The sequence below is a fragment of the Sceloporus undulatus genome, chromosome 1 (genome assembly GCF_019175285.1).
Source record: "Sceloporus undulatus isolate JIND9_A2432 ecotype Alabama chromosome 1, SceUnd_v1.1, whole genome shotgun sequence".
NCBI classification, from domain to species: domain Eukaryota; kingdom Metazoa; phylum Chordata; class Lepidosauria; order Squamata; family Phrynosomatidae; genus Sceloporus; species Sceloporus undulatus.
The window spans coordinates 180,800,392-180,822,602 of NC_056522.1; the positions used below are offsets into that span (position 1 = coordinate 180,800,392).

The following is a 22,211-nucleotide window of genomic DNA, read 5'->3' on the forward strand; positions in this document are numbered from 1 at the left end:
AAATTATGCACTATTCTAGCCAGTGTGTTTGAAAAGACACGTAGTGATTGTATTGCCTTCCTTCCAAAATTGCCCTATAACTTGTAAATCTGGGAGCACACAAAGGGGACCCAGCCATTCGTTTGGCAACCGGGGTCCAGAAGTGCAAAATGCGACATTGCAACTGAAAAAAAACGTCCAAACCATATTGAAAGGGAAGTCCATTTACTTAAACTTTTGCCTTTTGTTTTTAAAATGTGAGCGCTCTTTGATTTCCATTTGGTGGGGGGGAGGTGAAGCAGGTAAAAATAATAATAATAAATATACTATACTAATAATAATAAATACTAATTCTCAACAGAAAAAACAGAAAAACGAAGAACACTCATGAGAGATAACCTGTACTAATTTCTGTCTAACAAGTATTGCCCTCAAGGTTATTCAGGAGGTATTCAGTCCTCACAGGTATTAGGACGCGTGGGGGAACCTCTAGGCGTCCTATGCATGCAAAAAAGGACTAGGGGGAATACAGCAGAACAAGGTGGAAAAGCCAGTGCGTCCATCCAGCAGGCTGGTGAATCCCCTTCGAGGTATCTCTATTCTAGGGACAAACGTCCAAATGGCACTCCTGCCCCTCCTTGGCCTCACACCGACTTCAGAGCCACAACAAACATACCTTTTTACCTGCCAGGACACCAGCAGCGTTTTGAATCTGCACTGTACTCCCCATTGCCACTTCCCAACTGCTCACACTATTGCCCACCACCCATCTTTCTGCCCCCAAACCCATCACTACCTTCAAATCATGGGACCATTTATGGCACAAACAGTTTTCCTGCTCCCTCCACGGGGCACCAATCCTCTTAGGCAAAACAGGTACCCAGTATACAATCTGGGTGCCTTGTTCTATGGAGCAAACCAGTGGTGGCAATGGAGGGGAAGTAGCAGTAGTGAAGTGGGGGGGGGAACAGTAGGTTTAGGTGGCAGCGCACTGAGGGCAGCATTGGAAAGTGGTTCGGTGGCAGGAGCAGCAATGTAGGGCACAACCTGGACCAAAACTCCAGAGTTTACTAATAAATAATAATAATAATAATAATCATAATACTAATAATAATAACTAATAAACTTTTATTTAAATTTATCCCGCTTCTTCCCTTCAGATCGATTAACTTAATACAGGAAACATACCTAATCTGGAGCGGATGACCATGCGTTGGGTGACTATGGCCCAGATTCACGGGATGGTGGGTTTTTTTTTTCATGGTTTTCAGCAACTCGAAAGGCTTATTTTGATTTAGGCTTTAAAGGAGTAATCTAGATGCTTCCTTTTGGAGAGTCGTTTTGTATAGTGGTTTGAGCATTGACCTATGCCTGGACATCAGGGTTTTTGATCCTGCTAGGTGACATCGGGCAAGTCCACATAGTCTGAGCACTTGCAAGAAAACCTCCTTAATATGGTCTTACCTTAGGGCTGTGTTGGCGCAACCTAAGACTGTTTATGCCCTCTTGGCATGCAACGGCCATTTCTGAGGGCACGTGAAGAGATATTGAACGGGCAGGAGACGTGAGACGAGTAGGGAAAAGGCAGGCACCTGTTCTCCTCTATACAACCCTCCCATGCCTTTAAGCTGCCTCCCAGAGACAGGTAAATGTAAATGTCTGGAAGGTGTCGGGGAAGAAGAGGAACAGGTGTGTTCATCTTCCTCTTCTTACAACCTGCATCCCGATCCTTCAGCTATCTCAGAAGGGGGACGTCCCACTCCAGGAAGGCAAGATAGTCCCACCCAAGAGGTGGAAGTCTTGCCCCCAGAGCCCCATCCCCCTGGAAGTCCTGCCCCTTCGGCACCAGGTAAACCTGGTGCAAGGAAATGCCTTCTTCTTTGAGTTTGGGCATTCAGTATTAAAAGGTTGCCATCACTGTTCGGCGTCACTATAAGTTAGAACAACTTGAGGCACTCCACCAAATAACGGACCCATTCTGAGTACCCAGTTCAGCACCTTGGAAAGCTCCTTTAAACCCCGTCTACAACTCCGCATCTCTCTCTTCCTCAGAGAGCTTTCTCAACCCAGAGACTGAAATCCAACCAACTCCTAGTGAGGTAAACCGGGTCAACCCCTCATCTTTTTCTGTCGTTCTCTCTGATCTAACCCTGCATGATGCATATACGACGCAGCTTCCATTTCACATGGATCTGTTCAGAACCTGACCATACTTGGTATTGTTTTTATGGGGCAAGCATGAAGGATGGCTGAGAAAGACCCAATCCGTTCAGGTATTTATAATGCGTCAAGAAACATGGAAAACTGTCAAACGACAATGCATCAACAAGAGGTCTCCAGAGATAGAAATGTGAATTCCGTAAGTATTAATTTTGCATCCGGTAGTGACTGTTTATGGGCCTGTTTGCTGCTTGCTCTCTTCCCAACGGTCCCTTTCCAGAATTATCATCTTCATTTACATTGCCTTCAAGCGCATCTATTAAACATTCACTTTACTGTATGAATGATTGGACTGAATGCTTTTTTCAAAAAAAGCACACTTTTTAAAATGGCTTTTAGAGAATTTAGGATTTTACAGTTCACGGATGCATGCCATGGTTTGCATCAGTATATTCTCTATGTTATAGTAAATGAGACTGGGATCAAAGTAGAAAATTAAATTATTGCCCACAGGGATATCACAGTCAGTGTACAATCAGCCACTTTTCAGATCAGAGTGATTCCGATCTGAATAACCCACCTCCCGGAGAGGATACTAGCTTGGGGCTATATAAAAATATGGATCACCATTCTCTGGGAACTGGTGTAGAACAGGAAGAAAAGACCTTCCACCATGGTGCTATTTAACACAGCAGGATCCCCTACAACAAAAATAATCTCAGAATCTAGGCTGGCGCAAACATGCAACGATTTGTTAAAAAAACTATTATCTGAATTATATATTTTGCCCAAATCCATGCTGCAGCTGAGTATAAGTTTCCAGTATTACAGTGGATCCTTGTTATACGCTGGAGTTTGGTTCCAAGATCCCCTTGTATAACAAATCCGTGTATGCTAAGTCCATTAAATATAATGACCTAGTAAATAGTGTCCCTTTATTAAAAATGGAACATCAAGGTAAATTTATACTTTTTTTGGAACATTTCAAAAAGTTGTATGCTTGAATCCGTTTGTATAAAAAAAAAAAGGTTGTATACAGAAGGGCCGACTGTAATGAACTTTTCCCTCAACAATGCTTTTTTTGGGTGTTTGTGTTAATAGGAAGCAGAGATAACCTCCCAACATTCTCACTGGATTCTGCTACTTCAACTCTGCATTAAACTGCAGCAAAGAGATAAAAACAGCCTAGCTGTTTCTTAGGAGCTTTCTGTAATGTGGAGAACCAGGGAGACGTGGTGGCTGCGGCGCTTTCCATGTGAGTAGAGTGGTGAATTGCTCTGGACTTTAGTCTGAACTTGAAGGGAGGCTATTTAAAATGGCTGAAACATCTTGCCGCCAATAGGCCTCGCACCTCTTTCAAATTTTACTAATATCTGAATTGGATTTCACCATCCCATAGAAATGGAAGCCAGGGGCTAACAGAAACAATTCTATGCTCCCCCCCCACTGTAAAAAGTGCTGAGTACAAGCTATTTCACACCAAGTAGGCCCCCCACCCAAAAACAAGGAGCGCGGAGAGCCAGCATGGCCTAGTGGTTTGCGCGTTGTACTAGAACTCTGGAGATCCGGGTTCGGACTCCCAGCTTGGCAAGAAACCACTGGTTGACCTTTGGGCCCGTCACACTCTCTCAGCCTTCACGGATGGTAATAGCCAAACCCCCCCTCTGAAGACAAACATGCCAAGAAAACCAGTGAGAGATTAGCTTAATACTACTACTCCTACTGCTTCTTCTTCTTCATTATCCGCCTCTCCCTTAGGGTCACCATAAGTCAGGAAAAGGACTTGAAAGACACATAACACCATGCAAAAAACAACAACAACCACCCCACCCCATCTTTAAAAACATGGAAGGGAGGGAGGGAAGGCAAAACACAGGACTTAAGGGAGGAAAGCTGTTGTTGTTAGCCCAGTTTACTGATGGTGGCACTGCAATGGTCATTTTGAGGTTCTTATATTGTACTCCAAAAAGCAAAGGTTCTGAGAGTGTGGGGTCTCAAGCTCCACTCATCTCAGATGGTCCATGGAAAGACTGCAAAACAGCTAATACCCTGGGCACTGCCATTGATTGTGATTGATTATTTTTCTGAAGAAGGAAATGAAGACGGATTATCAAACCGGGCTCACAAACCCTGGGCCCATAATGAGTGTTTTCCTAGTTGCTACTGCTTTTCCTGATACATTTGGGAAGGAAGGAAAACTGTTGCTTTCGTTTACCGATAGGGGAAAAAAATATATATTTATCAATGATTCCCGAGGACCCCTTGTGCTTTTTAAAGGGGCAAGAAGCAGAAGTTGAAGCGGGCACGGCATCAAAGAGCATGACCATTTCTCCCCTAAAGAAAATATCATCTGAAAGGACTCAAGTGCTTAGTCGAACAAATCCAGCAAGTCTTACTGCTTAACGCACAGTTTATGGAGCTGATTAGGAATGCTTTAATGATTGAAAATGTAGGGCTGCTTAAATGTACAGTATTCCAGGTGCCACACACAAGCTTTATTTAAAGATCTTTTAGGTGGGATATCTAACCAATTTGTGATGCTGTATTGAGTGGTTTGTTTTGTTGCGGCTCACCAGGGGACCAACCATGTTAATGTAACTGACCCTTGTGGTAGCCTCTGACAACTGTTTAAATGAGATTTTGCATGGATCAAATGAAGGAAAGTCCAGAATCACTTAGAGCTTCTTTACTCTACTGATACATATTTCTAGCAGAGGAGAAAGAATCTGGCAAGATCCGTTTATATAGACACAAGAGATGACTGGTAAATAATCTCCAATGACTTGTTCAAGACGGTTGCGAATTCTGTAGTGCCTTAACAGTGTACAGATTGAAGTAACGGGCCGTGGCGGTGTGGCATTTAAAATGGCTCTGTATGGGAGAAGCGAGAAATGTAAGCTGTCAGCAAACCTATGCCTCTTAGTTCTCAATTGTATTCACCCAATTCACGGGTTTTAAAAGGCAGGGGTCAAATCCACGGACTGACTGTGAAGATGATTTCTGACCCTTGCTCTCGTGATGATTTGCGCGTCATACGTCAAACGCTTTCATATGCTAGTCAGGATTGCACAAAATGAATCTATCTAATGGCCTAATCTACGATTTGCAGCTAAAGCACCTACGGTCTTTGGATAAAAGTGTACTGGCCAACACCACCTGGGAACATCCGAAACACACAAGACGGTCTCCAAGCTAACTAAAACTGGCATTACAGGCAGACACTCTTGCTACAACTGTATTGAACTGAACTAGCCAGGCCACAAATCGTTATAAGTCTAGGATTGAAAAAAATGAAAAAAGGAACCACAAATAAGGGATATGTCCACTTTCTATTATTTACTTTAGATTTTTTGTTGTCCTGACAAAGATTTAGGTGAAGGTTAACGTTTCCAGCCCAAATGGTTTTTTAGTGATACTATCCTTGGTATTTATTATTATGGTGAATATTATTATTCTTTGTCCCTACTCTACAAGAGATAGGGAACCGATTTTTTTCAGTAATATAGAACTAGATTGACTACAACATGTTTATCAGTAGCTCTCTCCTGGTTCATTATTGATTATCGTATTCAAGAAAAAAAAAGGGACCATTATCTTAACACTGAAATGAAAAGGGGGGTGGTTGACACAACACAGAATCATAAAAAATAGTTGTATATCTTGTTAAATGTTGCATAATGTAATAATGTAGCTATATGAATCCATAAGCAGAGTTTTGGAAATCAGCTGGTATACTACCATTAATTATTAACTGCTTTAAACATGATTTTTTTTTAATTAATGGTTTTTCACGGGCATAAGATTGCCAATAAGTATAGTAAAAAATATTAGTTTTGTGTTCTCTTATTTTTTCAATTCTAGTTATGTGGTGGAAATATTTGTTAGGATTTGTTACTATTAACTAATGCATTTCTAAATTGTCTGTTAGTGTAAATGCTAACCTAAGATATATATTATCTTTTCCTTTCAGAGAAAAAGTCAAACACATTTCTCCCTTTGTTTCCTATATGAAGATTTCACACTGATGTGTAGGCTCTGCCTGTAGGCAAGAACTGCAATAATACAAGAACTTGTTATTGGACCACACAGTCCAAAGGGAGTCCATGGCGAAATTATGTCTGACCTTACTTTACTTGCACATCCGTCAAGACCTTTGCAATCTAACTTCCTTCAGCGCGCTGCTAGGCCTGACTTTACAGCTATTTATTAGTTGGATGTGTATATTTTATATGGGGACAATTGATTATTTGATTGATTTATCATATCTTTCACTCTTCCATGGGCGTGTGTGTGTGTGTGTGTGGTGTGCACACATTTAACCCTCTTATATATTTCCTTTTGTTCTGAATTTAAAAAAATAAAAACACAGGGAACGAAACACCACGATGTAGAATTTTAATTATTTATTGAATAGGAATTGGTCTTACAGCAGGGCTTTGCCAGCATACTACATGACTTGCTTTATAACTATATGTGTGAAAGGCAAATTATGGTACCCTTCTCTCATGTTTATTGCAGGCGAAAGTTGATGAAAAAACACTCTAAGGTGCAGTCTGCAGTAAATGAAAATCTAGCTTCAAGAGTGTATTGCTCTTCCCTTCATGTGCGTACAAAGTGGACTCCTCCGCTTGCAATTGCCAAGGATGACAAATCTGACCTTTCCGTTACTATTCTGAACCAGAGACAACTGGCATTAAGGAACACCTTAGATTAGAGTACTGAAATATGGGAAACCTCGTCTCCGTCAATGGCATTCTGCCTTACCACTCTTAACGTGGTAAGCATAAGCCTGTTTGAGGATGCTTTGCAAAGGAGGGCGGATGCAATCTGTGGAAGGCTTTCAATCTGCGGTAATTATGGTTAGCAGGGAAAAACCTTTTTTTTTCACTAAACCCAATTGGTGCTGACAGTGATGGGAAGGTAAGATAGGAAAGTTATCATATCCTGAAAAGTGTTTGAGATCCCTAGAAGGGGGGGAATTGGACTTTTGGAGGGTCTACGGTCTTGGGCCTACGTCTCTCCAGAAATGAAACCCAAAGAATACTTACAAATGAATTCTGGCATTTAAATATCCAGAGTGGGCTATTGCTAAATTTAGAGAAGGGTCCCCAACCATGTCTCTTGCCGGGCCCAGTGCCAGTTCAGGAAGCCCATTGCTTATGTGCCCCTTCATCCTTTTTAATGGGTGCTTCCATCCTTGCACAGCACCTTTTTCTCTTGGATGTAAATCCTTGTTTTTTTCTCATTATTGCGTGGGAATGAGTAGGGGGGGGGGGGGGGGGGGGGGGGGGGGGGGGGGGGGGGGGGGGGTGGGGGTGGGGGGGGGGGGGGGGGGGGAAACCACTGTTGTTTTTTACTTTTACGCTGCACGGACAGCCATATAGCACATTTTTTTCTCCGTCTAACGGAAGTTTTTTTATTTAATTGGAACAAAAAACACTTTTGGCACACAATGGGTAAATTAGTGACATTCTAGCTAAACTAAACAAAAACAGCTAAAAAACAACCGCCTGTTTGTCTTGTTGTATGAACTTTAAAAATCGGAAGCCATCAGTTGAGCTGTTTGCATCCTTACTTTTAGTTATATTCATTTATACCCACTTTTCCCAGAGTGGGACCAAAAAATGGCAGCGCCCTTGCTTCAGCCACCAACCAGCCAGCCTGACTGGTTGTGGTATGCTGCTGTGTTTCTTTGCTAGCCTTAGAGATATTTTGCACGGGATTGCAGAAATCTCAATGGGAAAAACAACCGCTTCCATTGACTCATTCTAGTGCGGGAGAGAGAAATCTCTCAGAGAGGTTTAACAACAAGACTTGCAGGATGTTTGACATGTTGAGGCAGCCTGTCTCCTTGAGAATGAGTTTACAACACATTTTAGCGGAGGTTTCATTCGATGCACCCACCCACCATTGCCAACCGGCCATTCACCTCTTCTTTCCTTCCTACAAGAATAGGCGGGGGTGGAGGCGATCACACAACTAAAATAACATCCACTCCTGTTCTTATGTTTTAAAAAACAGTGCAAAAAGCAGTCTGTGATAGTGAAGTTTTGGCATAAGTTTGTCACTAAGGCTTTGCTCTGTGAACTGTTTAATGATAATAAAATAATAAAAGGCGGCAGTCCAGCAGGGGATGCTGGTGGTGATGCTTCAGTGGCACTCTGAGTTTTCTCTGAGTTTTACACTAAATATTAAAGGAGCTATTGCAGGTGGCGAACCTTATCCCCCAAACCAGCTTTAGCATTTTGGATACATATTCAAAGTAAAATGCAGGCAACATCCATGTATTGGCCCATATGCCACCTCTGCCGCAAGGAAGGAGAAAGTCAGAATTCAGTTTCTGTTTATAGCAGATTTGGGGGGCTGTCATTATTTGTGAATGGATTTAACCGCAACTCTATAATTTGAAAAACAAGTTGACCAAAACTTATATGGATGTTGTGTTGGTTTTGTTTATTAATTCACTAGAGTTAGTATTCAAGCACCCATTCTGGATACATGACAACCCAGGACTCTAACTACGCTAAAACTGAAATTCTGCTTTTATTCTTCCTCCTGTCACTAGAGATAATGGGAGGAAAAGACAAACTACTGCCCCCCCTTTTTGTTGTTGCACATAACTTGTGGTTTCCTGTGCGTCTCTCTGTGTGTGACCTTGTGACATATGTGTCTTCGCCCTTTCACTCAATGTTGATCTAAGGTGAAGAATCTCTCTATGGGTTTTCTTGGCACGATTGTTCAACGAGGGGCCTTCCTCCTGAGCTGAGAACTATGGCCTCTTGCTTGCCCCGGGCACCCAGTGAGTTTCCACTGGAAAGTAGGATTCCAATCCTGGATCTTCAGAGCTCTATCCAACACTCAAACCACTGGACTATTGGCTGGCCTCTTATAAATCATGACTTAGGTTATGTAAGAGCACACCTTATACTAGTCTAATAAAGACTGGCTATAGCAACCAAGACCAAGAAATACTTCTTATTCAAGGCCACACAACTTGGAAAGCCATACCTTTCTGCTTTTAAAAGCCCACTAATACAAACAGCATCCCAACCCTGGACACAATTTTCTCTCTCTCCTCCTAGAAAATATGACCCGTTATACCATTGGGAACAAACATCTGCATGGTAAGATTAAACGCAAGTTTGCTTCGCTTGGCACTAAACCTAGGGCCAAACTGCATAGGGAGGGATAGAGACATTGCATTGAAATATAGACATAGGCATCTTAAAAATAAATTGGACGTAGACTGTATAATTTTCAAATAAACAGTGAACCCATCTGGTGTAATGAAAAAACCTGATAAATGACTCCAAGGAGACTTAATCCACCTCACCTATTATCATCTTCCAGGTCTTCAGATTGCTTTGCTTTGCATTTCCCGGGTGAAGGAGATCTGTCCTTCTTGCTCCACTCCCTCTGTAAGACAAAGAATTATGAAAGATGTGTTCTGAAGTACCATTGCTTTCCTTAAATATGAATGTGAAGATATTGGAACCGATAAATAGACTTTTTGGAGTTTCTTTCATGTGAGGAATATCTGCCCTTTAAGACTGTGAAGATTGATTTCGCCTCTAGGGACTGCCACTATCTCAGCTGAAGGGGCTATACTTAGTCTGAAATCTGAATGCCATACTTTCACAACACTGGACTTAAACGTACATATAAAACCAACAATTCATGCTCTTTTAATCCATTCCAATTCTAAAGTGTTCTTATTGTTTAAGCGTGAGAAATGCATTCTATTGTATGATCTGTAATAGTTCACTGAATGTGCAGCGCTGCCAACAAAAAAAAAAAAACAACCACCTCCGTATGGTATACAGACAAAGAATAAGAGTCTAGATAACAACAGCTCAGTTTGAGGAATAGTGCATGGCCACCAAAAAAGAGATTAGCCAGGAAATAGTGGGTTGTATACTGTTCAACTAGTTCTAGTTGAATGAAGAATAAACTTTTATGAGCTCTAAAAATAACAAAAAGTAATACTGTTTCATAGTATGCCAAAATGGGCTTGGCATTTTAGACTACAGGACAGTATGCTTTGTCAGTCTACCAGTATAAATTATGCCAGCAGCGGAGGAAAACGGCTGTAACGTAGCAGACTGCGAAGTCAGACACTGGAGAATGGGTTTGCTTGGGAGCCACCAGATTTGTCAGTCTTTCCTTGCTACCCATTATTATGTGACCACTAGTATAGTCCAACAACAAGGTCCAAGCATAGTATTTCAACAATAGCATTATAAGCAGCTTGTGTATATTAACTGGTCGTCACTCAACCAACGGCTGTTTCCCCCCCAAAATGCCAACTGACAACAGCAGTCATTAAATAATAATCAAGATCCATGATTCTATGGATCACTGGGCCCAAATACCCAAAGACATTAGATCTCATCTGATCTTGAAAGCTAAGCAGAGTCAACCCCTGTAATAGTTGCATGAGAGACTGCCAATGATACTGGGGCTGCAGGATATATTTTCAGAGGAAGGAATTGCCACAAACCTCTCAGTATCCCTTGACTAAGAAAATCCTATGCAAAATGCATGATGGTCATCATAAGTCGGGACAGCCGATGAAGGCACATACCCTTAGCTGATCTGCCACAACACTATCTTTTCAGTTTAGTAACACCAGTCCATTACGCCACATCCAGAACAAGAATGATAGAACGTAGATAATATAATGCGGGGTTTGTGAGGGAACGCCCCACAGAGCAGAGGCGAGTACAATACCCGTGTGCAAAAAGTGGACTGGGCGATGGCAACATTACTGCGGACAGGGGGTGGGAGTTAGTGGGGGGCGAGAGAAATGGAGGAGAGAGACAGTCAGTCAAGTGAGATTGCTCTGAGTTCATTATTCTTTCTTTTTAAAAATTCTGCCAAATTCTGCCAATATACTGTATGCTAATACTTTTATATTACAAGCCTGTAGGTCCCCCCACATTTTTGGGCTACTGTTCCTTCTCCTCTTGGATGATAACCTTATGTTCAGCTTCCCCAACACCTCTTTCTTAATATTAGATCTATGCTTATGCAGATAACAAAACCCAGCCAGTGGCATCTACCTCAGCCATGTTAGCTGCCACCACCTCCTCTTCTACTTCTCATCCTCTCATGTGCCACAAATACAGCAGTGGCAGCAGCCCGGCCTGTTCCTCTATTCCTGCCCACACCATCCTTGTCAGGAGACGGACGGCCAGGATGGGCAGCTGATTCAGTTGCTTGCCCCTAAGGTGACAGGTGCAAAGGGATCAGTGACCAAGCAGCTGGTTGAGAGCAGGTTGACGCTGTATGACCCAAGGGGGGAAAAAAGGTTCTCTCAACTGTAGCGGCCTTGGCAGCATGGCAGAGGCTTCTGGTTTCCTGTTAATCCAGTTCCTTGGTCACTCTCCTGTTGCACCCAGTAGCCCAAGTAAGCTGGTCAGCAGGCAAGGATAAGCTCTCGCCTTTGCGGCTGTGGCATAAAAGTTTCTCCCCTGGTGAAGAAAGAAAACTACATTTATTCCTTTTTCGCTTAGGACAGATAGGGTGACACCCAGCTTCTCACGGATCTCCCCACTGGAGAAAGAGTTTCATTCAAATTAGAAGGAAGAATCGACACTTTCCTCATCTTTCCAGATCCATGCCTTCCCGTACAGCTTCAGCCATCCCCCCCCCCACATTGTCTTATGCTGCCTCTAATCTTGATGAACGCGAAGCAGGAGCAGCACTGCAGATCCATCTGCCAACCAAGTCTTGGCCAACTCACACAGCTTAAGCGGGTTTGAAATGTGAAAGTCCTTTGCCACCTTTCTTCCCTCCTCAATTTGATCTACTGCCTCATTGCCTACCATAGTCCTAAAGGCTGCAGTTTTCCCTGTCTCCTTGCGCACCCATCTTTTGACTGCCCCCCGCCCCACTTTCGCACTCATCACTTCAGTGTGTGGAACAGCACTCCTTGGTTTGTCATCATGTTGACCAAATATAGGAGCTTCATCTTGCCTGGTTTGTTCCTGTTGTTTAAAAGTCAGAGAGAGAAAAGGGTACCCTGTTCATTTTACGTTTGTTTTTTCGTACCTGCTTCATCATGTGAATTAATGTTAAAACCTAATTAGATCTATGGGACACTGGATCTATAAAAATTTTGTGACTTCACATGCATCTTCTCCTAACAATCTTCAGTCAGATATGTCTTTCCTCACCAATGAAATGTATCTCATTAAATCTATGGTTTGTCATAGGTTTCAGACTCAAAACACAATCAAGCGTTAATATTTTACGTCATGGCCATGTAATCTTCCTGGCCCTTTCTTAGCATCTGGATTTTCAAGCAGACAGTTTATCAGACCACAAGTGAAAAATCAACAAGTCAAAATCACAGAGGATTACTTCAGTCGGAATTATGGCTAGGACTGGGTTATAAAAACGTATCATGACAATGTGGACTGGGAAATTTATATTATTCCAATATTCCAGAGGGCAGCAGAAAAGGAGCCGTTTCATTCCCCTTTGCCAAGGACGAGTAACATTACCCTGACGCGTGATGACAGCATATATTTCTGAAAACGGCTGATCTACAAGACTGCCTGAGCCAACAGTCATCACTGTCCTTTGGGGGAAAGTGAGACTCCAAACTCCTCAACGGGACTGGCCAGGTTGCTTAACCTGACTTCTTTGGCGCTGTGCAAGGGAGCGAGTTTTCTATTGGCCGACTATTCTTGGGCCCATAGAGCTTGGAAAGGTCAAGGCGCAATGTTTCCCACGAATGTCTAGAGGTGGAAACGCTAGGCATTGCTAGCAGATTGCAGTCCAATGGATGCATCTTCTTTACGTTTTAATTCTTAGGTTACACCCCAATACTCATCTGAACTTTGTTTGTTTACATTTTAAACAGTGATAAACACCATCGCAGTAAATTATACCTGTTGATCAGGCATTACCAAATTTATTATTTACCCATGAATAAGTAAGTTGCAGGACTTGGGTAAAAGTATACGGTCATTCATCACATCCTGGAAATTTCACTCCCCCCCCCCCCAAAAAAAAAACAGCAGTTCTGAGATGGTAATGAAAATGTACCATGTGACAAAACTAAGTAAATTTTAGTTTTTACAAAATTTACAAAATTTAGAGATTCAATACCTATCAATCCACAGAACGGAACTCCAGAACCCAGACATCCCCTAGAGCAGTAAACTCTTTGCTCAATACAGTATTGGGAACTGAGGATTTAAGCTGCCACTTTATGTTCTACTTATCTGGAATACCGGCTATCCAACTCCATCATTGCATGCCATTGGATTGTCATTTTTTTTAGAGATTATGGGCCTTTTCTACATGAAAAGGCCTTTTCAGTGGATATTCAACAGATGGGAAAATCCTTCATAAAAGTTTGGTTGGTCTTTCTGGTAATATCCACTGACAGGGCAAAGACCTTTTATTTAGGCACAAGATGGAATGAACTGGCAAAACCATTCTGCATATTTCTGCCTATTAAAAACCTAAACAACATTACGGGGAGATTGCATAGGTCAACAGGTGATTTGAAGACACACACATACTGTATAGAACACTGGCTTCTAAACTTGTATGGCAAACACAAGGGTCTTTTAAGCATGTTAACCCTATACTTTAATCTTTTTTAAATTATGTATTAATGTTTGAAATTGGTCTTGTGTCAGGAGAGGAAAGGTAGGGCACATAACTTAAAATTACAATCAAATGCAGCATAAAATATAGGAACGGACAGACAAGATGTAGGAGTTACTGGGAATCATGATAAAATTATTAGTTACTCTCCCACTTTGATCTTAGCCACTTTTCAGCAAACATGATGCAATGAAATATATTTGACAGTATTAATGTGCTCTGGGCTGAACATTACAATTATGGGGGCAGTGGATAAAAAAACAAGGATCTGGGGTGGAAGCTGGAAGTGCAGTTTAACTAAATTAACTCCATAGTATGCTGGATCATATTAAAATAACTTGAACTTGAATTGACATCAACTTGGAATGGCGTTCCGATCAAGATTAGGACATCATATGCATCAACATGAATGTGAAAATTATCATTGTTTTGCAACATCCTTCTATTATTCCCCTTGTCCACCATCTAATTTTCACATGACCACCAGAACATTAGTGGCTTTGCTCTTGCAAAAACAGCTTCTATTATGGATAGTAAAACATCCTGCATGTTCATGGAGAACGAAAAGCACAAACTCCTTCACTCCCCACATAAGCATCGGTTTACCCGAGTACTACAGATATATGAGCCATTCCTGGGTGGCGAAAAAGCAAATGTAAAACAGCGAATGCATTTAGTCAGTATGCATTGATTCAGTCATGCGTTCATTAGTGGCCTTTTGCAGCTGTTTCAAGGCATGAAAGCGAAACCAACTTTCTCCCTTGCTTGAAAGTTCTGCTTAAATGAAGCTGAATTTCAAGTAAGGAACATAAGTAAGAACCTGAAGTTTGTTCACACTATCCACAGGGGACTCGAAAATTGGAATATAGCCATCAATTTGAAAAGGTATTTGCTAGAAAAATGACGAGGAAAAAGATGAACTTCAGGGTAAAGCATTTTTGCTTTCCCTATGAAGAGGAAGAGGAGAGTGGACTCCAGACAAACTAACGGTGTATAATCATAACAGATGGTCTATACCTAAATGGGTTCCACTGCTAAAGTATGACCCACATATGAAAGAGAACTGGAAAGTACCATTCAATGAAGAAATGCGCTAATTGCAGTACACAACCTAAAATATCTATTTACCTGACTACCTCCCCTCACAAACACTTAAAAGGAAGATGCTTTTCTTGAACAGCCAGTAACTCCCATCGTACTGAATACATGATGCACATGACAATTATGCAAATGTCTGCTGCTTAAAACATAATTCACGCTTTTAAAACACTAACAGGACACAAGTGAATTGCTACTCTAGTGGTAGGAGGACATTAAAAACAATACATTGACTTTGACAAAAATTCATGATTAATGAGTGTACAAATGGCCATTTCCCCACAATTGCAGAACACCTGGAGAACTTCCTGATTTTTCTCATAAAAGGGCCAGGCCACCAATATTCTCATCTTACTGACTGGATCAGCTTTTTTTCTTGCTGGTGGATACACTCACTGAGCAGACTTTCACTCAGTATGCTTCATAACACAGAAAAGTAGAAAGGTGACTTTCTGTCCTCCATCTCCTTACACTGCAGCTTTAGTTGCCACCTCCAATGTTCCAGAAGTGGGTTCTCTCAAATCTTTATAGCAGACTGGTGTTACATAGTATCATAAAATTGTCTTGAATAAGGTGGTCCCACCTCCAAAAAAGCCTCCTCCAGATTAATTGGTATTCCATGACCAGTGGTATTGATAAAATACTTATTCAGTTTATGAATTTAACCCCAAAATTTCATCTACCAGAATGCTTCCAAATCATGCCAAGGATGTTACCCCACAAGTCCTTGCATGTTATCTAGATACCTTGGGCCAATTGGGACCCTAGCAGGAAGTCAAAACAATGGGGTTTCTTACATTGTGTCCAAATCCAGCAGAAAAAAGTACCAAACAAGGTGCTCCCCATGCCGTCTGGCATGATGGAAGCCAAAACCCCATAATTTCCAACAACAAAGTTTGGAAGCCAGATGATCGCATGTGAAGCACCTTATCTTTGGAATATCATGTTAGGGTAAGTTCCAGTGCAGCTGTCTATATGTGTAAGGTAGCCCATGTTCTAGTATGGGCTGTGCTCATGAACCATTTGTGGAATGGCTACACTCCGACATTCATATTTTCCTTGTTTTAACAACTTGACAAGGAGAGAGAGGCAAATGTACAAAGCGTGTCAACAAACTTTCCATTTCACTTTGCTAATTTCGTTAATGAATCAGACAGCCACTTTGCAGGGGGAAGGAAACAAGATTTTACATCCAATACAGTTGAAAATACCTTTTAAACCTCTTTTTGACTGGATTTTGAGAATGTCTGCAGCAACGGAAGAAAGCACGAGGAAATGGTAGGGCTACTAAGTGGAGAATATGCAAAAATGTAACAGAAGACAAGAAAAGCCAGCAGGACTTTATACTCAACACCTTCTTTTGGACCATCTGTGTCTCCGAAAAGGACCAGGGTCCTCAAACCATGAGGATAAATGGAAAGCAGAGGGCACAGAAATCGGGGAATTTTCAGTACGAAATACAGTAACGAGATAGTACAGGAATACCTGGTTGATCTAAATGAATTTACAGTCTCCAGGACCATATGTATATACATCCAAGAGTATAAAAAGGAAACTGGCAGATTAATATCAGAGCCCATTGGCAATAATCTTTGACATATTCCTGGAGAACAGAGAGAAAATCCCAGCAGACTGGAGGAGGGCAACATATGTCCCCACTTCAAAAAAGGGGAAAACAAGAGGATCCCCAAAAAATATCGTCCAGTTGAGTCTGACAATCAATACCAGAAGATTCTAGAGCAGATCATAAACAGAGAGTCTGTGAAAATTCTAGAAGGCAAAAATTCCCCATAATCACAAAAAGTCCAACATGGTTTAGACAAAATCTGATCTCTTTCTTTGATAAAACGACCAGATTGCGTAGATGAAGGGAATGCAGTGGATATAGGTATATCTTGATTTCAGTACGGCCTTTGACAAATGTTTCCATGACATTTCTGCAAACAAGCTTGTAAAATGTGTGAAGGCAACTGTTACATGGATTTGTAATTGGTTGACTGACCAAAGACAAAGGGTGCTTAACAATGGCTCCTTTTCATCCTGGAGAGAAGTGACCAGTGGGGTCCCACAGGGGCTTGTCCTGGGCCCAGTGCTATTCAACATCTTTATCAATTACTTGGATGACAGAATTGGGGGCACACTTATCAGATTTGCAGATGACACAAAATTAGAAGGAATAGATAATACTCCAGAGGACAGGATCAAAATTCAAAATGACCTGAATAGACTAGAAAGCTGGGCCAAAGCCAACAAAATGAAATTCAGCATGTAGAAATGTAAGGTACTGCACTTAGGGTGGAAAAATAAAATGCACAGATATAGGATGGGGACACCTGGCTGAACAAGACTACATATGAAAGGGATCTAGGAGTCCAAATAGACCACAAGTTGAACATGAGTTAATAGTGCGACGCGGCAGCTAAAAAGGCCAATGTAATTTTAGGCTGCATCAATACAAGTATAGTGCCTAGATCAAGGGAAGTAATAGTGCCACTCTATTCTGTTTTGGTCAGGCCCCACCTGGAATATTGTCCTGGGCACCACAATTCAAAAAGGACATTAAGAAACTGGAGCGTGTCCAAAGAAGGGAGACTAAAATGGTGAAGGGTCTGGAAACCATGTCCAATGAGGAAGGACTTAGGGAGCTGGAGATGTTTAACCTGGAGAAAAGAAGGTTAAGAGGTGATATGATAGCCCTGTTTAAATATTTGAAGGGATGTCATATTGAGGAGGGAGCAAGCTTGTTTTCTGCTGCTCCAGAGAACAGGACCTGGAACACTGGAAAAGAGATTCCACCTCAACAGTAGGAGGAACTTCCTGACAGTAAGAGCTGTTCAACAGTGGAATACATTCCCTTGGAGTGTGGCGGAGTCTCCTTCTTTGGAGGTCTTTAAGCAGAGGCTGGATGGCCATCTGTCAGGGATGCTTTGATAGAAAGTTCCTGCATGGCAGAATGGGGTTGGATTGGATGGCCCTTGTGGTCTCTTCCAACTCTACGATTCTATGATTCTATAGTTGACTATACAAACATACAGACATATATGCCTATCTAGAATCCACAGCAAGAGATGATAAATAGAAAAAGGCATTTTATATGGTAAAGGCCTGCACTGGGATTAATGCAGCTAGAAAGGCCTAAGAACAGGAAATAACAAAAGACACTGTGGGTGGTCTCCTGAAAAGAGGCAAAATCATATCTCATGGGACCTAATTTAAAAAGGCTGAACTGGAATTGGATTTTAAGAAGACATTTGGGTACAAATATTCACTTAAAATGTCCAGACCAGTGTATCCAGATGTCTTTCAGAAGCATGTCCGTCACCATGGGCACTTTTAATTGGCTGTTATGCTAAGAGCTTCCCATGATATGCCAGGTGGTGATGCCTACAAAGAAGATAGGGTAGGCTCTTTAGCCCATCTGAAACCCCCCTCTCCTTCAGCTGTGCTTTCCTTCAGTTGTACAGGAAAAAACAGTAGATTCATACTTGTTGTCATCCAATAAGTTGTACTGAGCCTTAGCACTGCCTTGCCCTGGAAAAGAGAAGACAGATGGCTGTACATGCCTCATCCTACACATTCCTCAAGCTACACCAAGCCAGTTCTGGTTACCACCAAAGAGAGGTGATACTTCTATGTTTGTCTATTTCTCTTCTTCCTCTGTAGATGTCCAGGTGTTCATTTAACCCCTTTTCAGAGTTCACACTGAGATTAAAAAAAATGCTCTGTATGCAACAGGGGCACTGTGTCTAGTCAACTCCAGCACCATCTTACAGTGCTGATGCCTCTGAGAGTGATGATATGCTCGCGGTGAGCCTCAGCCCATGTCTAACAGAAGGAGAGCAGATGTAGAGGCACACATTCCTATCTAATAAGCTCATTTTGCATGGACTTGTAGCACAGTCTAATTGGAAATGGTGTCATTTCAAAGACTTGAGAGTGGATGAAACAGGAGTGTCTTATTTTGTTCAGAAAACTGGAATGATTAAACCCCTTTTTCTTTTACATTAGTAATTTGAACTGATATCTGTTAGTAGCTTACTTTGAAACAGGTACACTTAACATGTCATTCACTTTAAAAACCACATGCATTTGGGCATTGGATGGACATCTATCTGCCAAAATATGCAGAAATGATCACAGAACCCGGTGCTTCATATGAAGCTTTCCCCATGACTTATGAAAGGGAAACCAACATAGGAACATAGAGTTTAGTCACACAAATGGAGCTTGCAGTGAAGAAACACATGATACTACTTACCACATTTTAAAATGCCTAAGTATATCTTTGAGGCATTTTAGATATAAATCTATGGTACCAGAAAGCAGTACGTTATTACATGTATTATTTGCAGTGATTGCATGCCAACACATGTGAAGGAGGACAGAAGATGACATGATGATGATGAAGATGAGGAGGAGGACCATCCTCATCAAGGCAGCTTATAAATTAAATCAAATATAAGAGGCAAAGGTTTGCTGACAGATATTTATACTTGCTTCCTCCCCTGCAGAGAAGCTTAATGCCATATAAAAAGCCAATATTAAAATATAATCAAACAATTTAAATTTCCAATAAAAATACCAAAAAAGCAGTTTCATATTTGCAAAGCCTGCAGCTATCGACTGCTCCCTGCATGGGCAATCAGATGGGCTATTGTTCATGGCTTTCAGGCTAGTAACGGCAACAGAAAAACTGCAGTCTCAGTGGAGCTTGCTGGAGGGGTGGGAGCACACTGACAGTGTGCATCAGCGCACATACATGAGCCTTTGCATCTCAGCCATTGCCATATGTGTCTCTTAGTGCTACACCCCCAACCCTATGCACGAAAAGCCCTTTAAAGCCATCATTCTGAACCATCAGGGAAGAAAAAATAAAACAAATTAAAACAATCACTCAAAAACACAAAACAGTCAGAAGAGGGGCAGGGGAAGTAATACACATACACTGACCTTCCTCTGAAAATCTGAATGTGTGCCACTGCTCTAAAGGTCCTGTATTTCAGTGGTTCCCTTGCTTGGGTTTGTTACTTGAAGCAGGATCTCAGGTGATGATCCAAGCAAATGTGGGGGACAACATAAAGAAGGACACTACTTGAAATACTTGGCCTGTGGGTGTGCACTTTTAAGTCGCCTGTTGATGTATGGCAATCACAAGGTTTTCTTAGGCAATGGATATGCAGAGGTGGTTTTGCCAGTTCCTTCCTCTGAAATATAGCCTATAGCACTTGGTATTCATTGATGGTCTCTCATCCAAGTACTAACCAGGGCTCACCTTACTTACCATTCAACATCATTTGTGTGTGTGTCTTCAAGTCATCTGCCAATTTATAGTAACCCCATGAATTTCATAGGGGTTTCTTAGGGAAGGAATACTTAGATATGGTTTTGTTAGTTCCACCCTCTGAAACAAGAGCCTACAGCACCTGAGATTCATACCAATTCAGAAACAAAAAGTAGATTCACACTAGGCAAATGGGCTTTTGGAGTCCGCCTAGCCAAAACTAGTGTTTCTTTTCTATTTGAAATGAAGATTGTGCAGCCTGAAGAAGCTGCTGTCATCCTTTGCTCTCACAGGGATGCAGTGACATATCCTTTATGTTTGTTGCCTGTAGGCAACAGACTTGTTAAAGTCACACTGGGAGTTAGAGACCAAGGGCACCCTGCTAGATAAACAGTGGAATGCAGAGCACATAAATATGAAGCATGCTTTGTGCAATGTTGGCTGCAAGACAGAACAGAAAGGGGATGCCACATAATGTTTACAATAAGATCTAATCTTCACTGAATGCATAGCTGGTTCTGTGTTCCAATAATCCTGAAATAATGTTTGGCACCCACTGCTGTAGCATTTTGATACCATTGTGACCGTTTGTAAAAATGGAAAATACCACATTAAAATGAGGTATTCTTGTCATTTTTCTAGGGTTTCACACTCTGGAAAAAAGAATCTACATATTTCTTTGTCGGCTCACATATCTGATCCTTGAAAAAGAATTTGGTTGAACCTTTCCAACACAGTTTTCAATTATTCTATACACAGAGAAGGAGATGAATCTTTTCTTATTTCATTCTTTCTTCATAACTAGAATGTTCTCTCCATTGGACACAATTACAAGACGTTTTGTCCATTTTTCAATGACAGTTTATGCACTTTGGCATATGTATGCAGTGGACCCTTTGTATATGCGGGCAATCTGTTCCTCCCCCCCCCCCGCATACGGGAAAAATGCGGGACCTTGAGTCCTGTTGTTTGCTATGGCTGCATGAGCCCATGCATGTGCCATTTTAATGCCGGGGGCTTGCCATCTACATGAGCTTGAGTCTGCAGTTGGCAAGCCCGCATATGGGGGCAGGTGCATTGTATATTTATTTTGGAAAAATATGATTGTGCAGGAAAGCATTGGTTTTGTACAAAAAGAACAGTTTTGCACAGGAAACATATTTTGCAAAAACTGAACAAAATTTGGATCGCTGCACAAATGATTTTTAAAATGAAATGTCTCACCAAAAAAAAAATCTCAAGTGTGTCAAGACACCCTCTCACTGAGGGCAAGAACATTTATGAGTACTTGTTCCATCTGTAGCACACACAATATTCCCTTTAAAATACTGATGTGACTAGAACCATCCCACATTTTCCATGTATCCTTTCTTCACCAAGAAGTGACCAGGGAAGTGGAGTGTCTCCAGAACAACCACCTATTCTGAATTAAGAGAAGTTCTTTTCTGATTTTTTTTGTATATTGTCTCAGAAACAAGACAAATCGCAACATCTGAAAAAGTATAGAATTCTGCTAACATCAAAACATGTTCTAAGCCTCATGCATTTCAGATGAAAAACAGGGTGCAGTAGAAAGGTGTGTTGTTATACACACAGAGACAAGCACTCAGACATAAATACACACACACACTGACCTGCATTCTCATTCACTTCAGTCTCTTCCTCATTATCCTCATCTGTCAAAATCAATTGGAAGGGGACACAAATTAAGAATATGAACTACAAGGTTTTTAAAAACATTTTAAACTAATTACAGTATTCCATATATAAATAAGACATTGAAGGGGGAACATGGTATGATATTTAGGGTGAAATTTTATACAGTGGGGTTGGGGAACCTCTAGACCAGGGGTAGGCAACAGTGGAATGCTAGGGATGGTGACCATGGAGGTCTGCAACCTCAACAGCACCCCCAAAAATAATTTTGACCCCAAATGGCCTCTAGGGAACATGGGTGCATTCTCACTCTTTAGTTGGTCTTCCTAGGCCCCCAAATGGTCTTTTGAGTCATTCCGAGACCATATATATATATATATATATATATATATATATATATATATATATATAT

At 41.4% G+C, this 22,211-nt stretch overlaps 1 protein-coding gene across 1 annotated transcript in view; it reads right to left on the reverse strand.

Annotated features, from left to right (window-relative positions):
- MACROD2 (mono-ADP ribosylhydrolase 2) overlaps positions 1-22,211 on the reverse strand; it is a 1,190,526-nt gene that overhangs the window by 148,695 nt on the left and 1,019,620 nt on the right. Inside the window, exon 10 of the mRNA XM_042468449.1 lies at positions 21,778-21,819. Coding sequence (XP_042324383.1) covers positions 21,778-21,819 — 42 coding nt within the window. The remainder of the gene's footprint in view (positions 1-21,777; positions 21,820-22,211) is intronic.